Source organism: Cyphomyrmex costatus, unplaced genomic scaffold (genome assembly GCF_001594065.2).
Source record: "Cyphomyrmex costatus isolate MS0001 unplaced genomic scaffold, Ccosl1.0 scaffold23, whole genome shotgun sequence".
In the NCBI taxonomy this organism is placed as follows: Eukaryota; Metazoa; Arthropoda; class Insecta; order Hymenoptera; family Formicidae; genus Cyphomyrmex; species Cyphomyrmex costatus.
Window position 1 is genome coordinate 1,016,114 of NW_017276368.1, and position 6,659 is coordinate 1,022,772.

Below are 6,659 nucleotides of genomic sequence, written 5' to 3' on the forward strand. Positions count from 1 at the left end.
CACACACACACACACACACACACACACACACACACACACACACACACACACACACACACACACACACACACACGCATATATATATATATAAATATATATATATATATGACTCTTTGTATAAATTTACAAAAAACATACTTTTGACATGTGCAAATTTCCAAATTCAGATCGTTTCAAACTATTACAGCACTTGACGTAGCTTAACACAAGTACATATCTTTTTTTTGTATTTCTTTAACGTTATTATTAAGACAAGATCACAAATTGGTAACGCGTTATACGCAATTGCCTTAATTACATAATACAATTTAAACATCTTAAAACTATTTGCACACCCATCCATTCAACTACTATACCCAGGGATTCAAAAATAAATTCTATTTCGTAAAAATAAGAGATAAATGTGTATTGACTTACAAATATAAATCCTATAAACTACATTATAAATATATACATTTATGTGTACTAATCTACAAACTCAAGGAATATACTTTGTAAGTGCAGCTGGAGCAAATGGGACGATATGAACAAAATCTAATTATTCAACTTAAATATATTAACTAAGACATAAAATATAATGATTAGAAGGATTTAAACAATCATAGCTTGAAATAAATGATATTGTGATACACAGCTACACATTAAGATAAATACTAAATTGACAATATCTTTCTTATTTAATGTAATTTTATTTATATATTAGGTCGGTGCAAAAGTTCTTGCCGATTCTTTGCAATTTTTTTTATTACAATAAAAACATCGATACATTATATTATATTAATCAAAATATTTTCCATCATTTTCCATTACTTTTTTCCATCTTTCCGGCAGTATATGGATACCATGAAAAAAGGAATCATCCTTTGAAGCGATCCATTGATCGACCCATTTTCGTATATCCTCGGCATTTGAGAAGCGCTTACCAGATAAGCCATGTTCATCGATCTAAACAGATAATAATCAGAAGGGGCAATGTCTGAATACGGGAGAACATCCTATTCCAACTTTAACAATGCTTCCTTAGTTCCTTAGCAACATATGGCCTGGCATTATCATGCAACAGGACTCACTTTCAATACTTCTGGATTTTTCCCATTGCATTTAAAAGGCAAATAATTGTTGAATAATCAATTCCCAGTTGTGTTGCAAGCTCACGAGTCGATTAGGCTGAATCTTCATTAAGCAATGCTTGCAATTCATCCTCTTCCATAGTTGCAGGATGTCCGAAGTGTTCTTTATCACTAATATTGAAATTATCGTCTTTAAATCGTTTAAACCAAACACACGTTCTAATGGCTATAACATTTTCACTATATGTGTCACAATTCTGTGTGCATCAGCAGCACTTTTTTTCTATAATAGTGAAAACAAAACAAATATTTTAAAAGCATTAATATGCTCTTTATCTGGCTCTCTTTTTAATCGTAATATACTATAAATGTAAAGTTACATTTTTTTACATCTATGGCTTGTCATGCACAACTGTGAAATGCAGAGATGCTAACTTACAAAAACCATAAATATTTTTGCTGATAAAGTTGTACTAAGTATGTTATATGTAGATATATTTATCCGCATTGGCAAGAACTTTTGCACCAACCTAATATCAAAATAAAAAACATTATGTATATCGCAAAATATCATATATATACAGCGATTCTAATTTTGTTATTCTTATAATTTGAGAAAATATCTGTTACAATGTATGTATCAAATATCTATTCAATCTATTAAATAAGAAAAACGAAAAGTTGAACAAAACTCTTAATTTATACTACTTATTCATTTCCTTGTTACTCATATGCTTGTTAATTTATATTGCGTATATATCTTCTCGTTAGTATCACTGCATCATTCATATGAAATTAGTCTTAATTAATATATTTATGTATATTAAAAGTTGTTAGAGTTACCTACATTAGAACTATATTAGAACTTATAATAATACATTATGTTCTACAAAACTAAAAAAGAAAATTATATTATACATTTATATTAAGAGTACGTATCATTCGTCGTACTTTTGTCAATAAATGCTTGTGAAAAGATGAACAAGTTTTTTTTTTAATTTTGACCAGAATTGTTTTATATTATTATTTTCTATACAATTTCTCTCTATCCCTTTTTTGTCATATTTCTCAGTTCTAAAGGGATTGATTCCAAATTATGTATAAAAGAATAAAAATGTATATCCCAAATGTCAAATTTCTTCTCAATAATAAAATAAATCATATCTAACGACATTACATGTATGCACAGGATATGATCTTAAAGAGAAATTTTTCTTCATATGTATTATTTATTTTATTGTAATCGAGAAATGATTCATGCGTTATTAACAAAACTAAGTTATATCATTCCCACGTACTCCAATCTAGCAGTCTGTTAGCAGCGACGAATAACACACCTTACACACTATTTCATGTGCTTGTTACTGTATAACCAATTGGTTCCAGCTTTACACAATAATATAAAGTTGTTACATAATTTTACATAAACTCACATTCATTCGTCCGCTCCCGGAGATCAGTTCATGACGCATGGTGACTCCTAATTCACATAGCTGCCTCAGTTTTAGCGCGTTTGCAGGGGTTTACTGTGTTTTCTCCCGGGATACAATCGTTGTTTTCCTCAGCAGTTGGCGAAACCGATCGTTTCTTTGTAACGCATACCTCGGCAACGGTATTATTTTTAACAGTTTCGGTTGCCGATGATGTAAACTTAACTATTACAGCAGTCATGTTGTCGCAGCCCGTTCCATCGCCGAGAGTATCCGGTGCAAGACAATGATCAAAAAGCTATAACACACATTAGATTGTTTATTCAGAAAGAATAAAGAATATCTTAAATGGTTTGAAAAGATGCATGCGAGCATGTTTAAAAAATTATTTGTATTCTTTTAAGTTCGTAACATCAATACCTCTTCGCAGATTTTCGAAATATTCTCGTAATTTTGTGACAAACGGGAGCGCACAAACTGAACGACATTTTGACTGGTCATAAAGTTCCATATGCCATCGCAAGCTAGTATCATAAATTCATCTTTCTCCGGATCGATTGTAATATGCCTTATGTCCGGCAGAGCAGAGATCATTTGTTCCTGAGGTGGTAATACCATGTTTTGCTTATACGCATGATCACCGAGCGCTCTGGAAAGATTGAGGCCGCCATTCACTCTGCCATCACTTGTCACCTCTCCACCTGCTTTTACTATACGTTCCATTTCTGGTGCGTCTTCGGGTTTATGATCCAGACTAAGTTCAATCGCCTGGCCATCCCTGCATAGAACACACCGAGAATCTCCAGCATTAGCCACATACAATTCGTTTTCCTTAAGTATCGCTACAACTGCTGTGCATCCACTGTCCGAGCCAGGCTACACAAAAAAATCAGTATACAATTATACATTATACAAATTTAATAAGGAAAAAATTCGTAGTAATTAGCTTTATGGATTATAGAAAATAAAATTCCAGTAAAATAAAGTATAATAATTTTTATGTATAATGTAGTAAACAAAATCATAAATTCAAGGCTCAATAATAAATAATCTTTTAACTATGGTGCATCAAAACTCTATTGAGCACTCTGTATGAGTAAAAGTTTTATACTTTTGAGATACACCAAAGTTCATTTATTATATTATTATATCCATTATTGCACCTTGTGTTTATGACAGCATTTATTCACCACATTATAAGCTACACCATATGTAAGAACTAATTAATTTCATCAGGAATCCAATTTTCCATATAATTAGTGCAGAATCCTCTTTAAATAATTTTATTTAATATACTTTATTTAAAATATTATCCATTTAATACGATCGCCTCATTCCTTAATTTTACTTTAGATGTCCATGGCTTATGGCTTATTCAATTAATTCTATAATAAAATCGATATTATACCTTTTCAGTGTTCACCATGAGATCATCAGTATCATCGTCAGAATCATCTATATCTTCCTCCTCCACTTCATCATCATCATCATCATCATCTTCGTCACTTTCATCTTCAACATCTTCCGTATCATCACCATCACTGTAAAACGATTTGAAAGAATGTTAATTTAAAAGCAATACTCTCTTAAAAATTAAGCGTTCTTATATCAAATATGTATAAATTTATACCTTTCAGGGACACCATCAAAGGTTTCATCATTTTCATCATCATCATCGTCTTCCTCAGAATCATCACTGTCTTTTTTCAGTAGACTTTGATAAAGATCCACGGGTTGAATTCTTCTTCGACCACTGCTAGTTATACGTTCTTGCTGACCTGCATCTCCGTTTTCTACAGGGATACAAGAACTGCTCGACACATTGTCTCCTCCACCTTTACTACTATCTGCATCTCCGATCCTCTTTGATTCTGCGCCATTAACTTCCACCTCATTCGCATTAGACTCCGTGCACGGTGGCACCTTGCCTGGACTCGAGACTTTCTCTTTTACATCTTCAGAGCTGTCGGGCATATCCATAGATTTAGCAGTTTCTATATCCTCAGTAGATACCACTGGTGGAGACGCATGAGCGCTACCATTGCTCGTCGTTGAATCCAACACTTGCTCAGCTTCATTATTTCCCGGACTATCGGAATCTTTTCGCTCCACTGTGCTAGACAGAGTCGATCCACAAGGCTGACTGGAACTACTTACGTCTGTTTCATTCGTATTCCAACCAGACGAGGCTGAAGATGACGATGATGATGTTGGTGGTGGTGACGGCGACGATGAACATCCTGCGCCCGAGGATGAACCACCTGCTTTCTCTCGTCCTCTTCTACCTCGTAAAAAAGGACTCGCAAAAGCGCGTGCACCACATTTTTCGACTTTCAGGTTTTTTAGATGAGGATTTGACACTTCTGATTGATATTTTGCCATTACTTGTTCCAATGGCATTGTTGCTTCCATACAAAGATTACTAACATTCTCCTCTTCATCTATACGCAATGTAATGTACGAATATAATCTTATTAAGAATTTACTCGTGCAGATAAGGAGAAAAAATAAATTAGAGCTTGCAAAACATATAATTAGCAAGAGTGTCTGTATAAAAGTAAATCCCATAATAATGAATATCCTTAATATGAAAAAAAACGCACCAGATTCATTCAAGTCACTCTCCTTTTTCTCTGTGGATGTCCCTGCTAGCTCTTTGAGAACATTGACAACCTCCGGTTTCGTAAGAGTTTCGTCAAAACCGAGGAAAGCATCTATTAAAGCTTGTCTAATATCACCTTTTTTATAAGCTTCTGTCTGTTTGATAAAATCAGGAAGGTTACGTGCGCAATACGTCGCAACCTCGTGTCCTCCATGACCGTCGTACACAGCAAACAATGAAACATTCTCATCAAAATCTATGCAACAATTGTGAGCATCCTGCAAAGAAAGTTACAATTAGTAATCTTATCTTTCTCATAAAAGATTCCTTTTTCACTCCAGAAAGATTGTAATTTGGTCTTCTCCTCATCAGCTGAACTTGTTGCACAGTTCACTTTTCCTCGTTTTCCTCTCCACATTGGAAGAAAAAAGAAAAAAAATAAATGCAAGAAATTCAACTAAAGAGTCTTAACTAAAATTAGTAACTTGGATCCAGGGCAAATTATACAGGGCAATTATACACTTAGTACGATTGATGTGAGATTATAGATAAAAGAAAACTTTGAACCTTCTTTTGTCAAGAGTCATAAGATGGAGGTTCATTTGTATTCTAACTTCAAACAGGATGCTCCATAGCCGATAATCAAATAATTGTTTTACTACAAGAAAATTGATACACACCAACTTGCCCAGATAATCTCAATTTATTTCCATTTAATAACGGTAATAAATTCCAATGATATCAACGAACAGGGAAAGATAAAAGAATAATTATTGCATAATAACTTTGTCGTCCACACACAGGAGGAAAGTAATAACCGATACTATACAGTAGACGATATCGAAGAAAGTAAAAATTGCCAATAAGATAATAATTTTTCCAACGAAAACAATCCCGCGATAATATTGATCGACGATGTTGCAAGGATCTCATCTAATCGAGCTATCTCGTCTGTTGGTAAATAAACGCCGAAGTGGCAAGGAAGCCATCCGCACGAGCGTCGGATGCTGCGCCCGGGGCTCTCGGAAGAGCATGGTGGCCGGGTGACCGGCAAAAGTGGCAAAACACGCGGAGCCCGAAACTAGGTAACATTGCGATAAACGCGGGCGCGCTCGCTCGCTCGCGCGCGCGCGCGCGACCGTTGCCGCCGTCGCCGCCGCGACGACACACAACTTCCCGCTTACCTCCTGACTGATCCGCCAGCCCTGCATGGAGCTCGCACCGTACGCGACATTCTTGCCCACTTCGTCGCTCGACTCCTTCTTCGTAATCGGCTCTGACAAGTACGCTCCCATCTTTTAAAATACCGGCTGGCCGTCGTGCTACTCCCGCGGCGTCCGCGTAATGTGTCGCAACGTTTCCGCCAGAAAACAGAACTCACAAGCGTGGTGCCACAGTCGTTAACTAGCCTCCCATGACCGGTTTAGCTTTCTGTTTTCTGAGCGCGCTGCTGGCGCCAGCTGGGTCGTCGGAGCCGCCGCCGTCATCGCCGACTTGGACGCGCGCGGCGCGCGCTTTCGCGCCAAACTTAAAGCGACGTGCGCATGTAATAAGAGT

At 36.0% G+C, this 6,659-nt stretch overlaps 1 protein-coding gene across 1 annotated transcript; it reads right to left on the minus strand.

The window, feature by feature from the left end:
* Positions 1-789: 789 nt before the first annotated feature.
* LOC108774024 (probable protein phosphatase CG10417) lies at positions 790-6,397 on the minus strand. Its single transcript, XM_018540029.1, has 7 exons — positions 6,287-6,397; positions 5,104-5,380; positions 4,131-4,941; positions 3,909-4,041; positions 2,921-3,376; positions 2,504-2,798; positions 790-1,600 (listed from the first exon to the last, which is right to left on the minus strand). Exons 1-6 carry the CDS (start codon positions 6,395-6,397, stop codon positions 2,556-2,558), a joined length of 2,031 nt encoding a protein of 676 aa, XP_018395531.1. The 3' UTR covers positions 790-1,600; positions 2,504-2,555.
* Between the last annotated feature and the right edge of the window lie 262 nt (positions 6,398-6,659).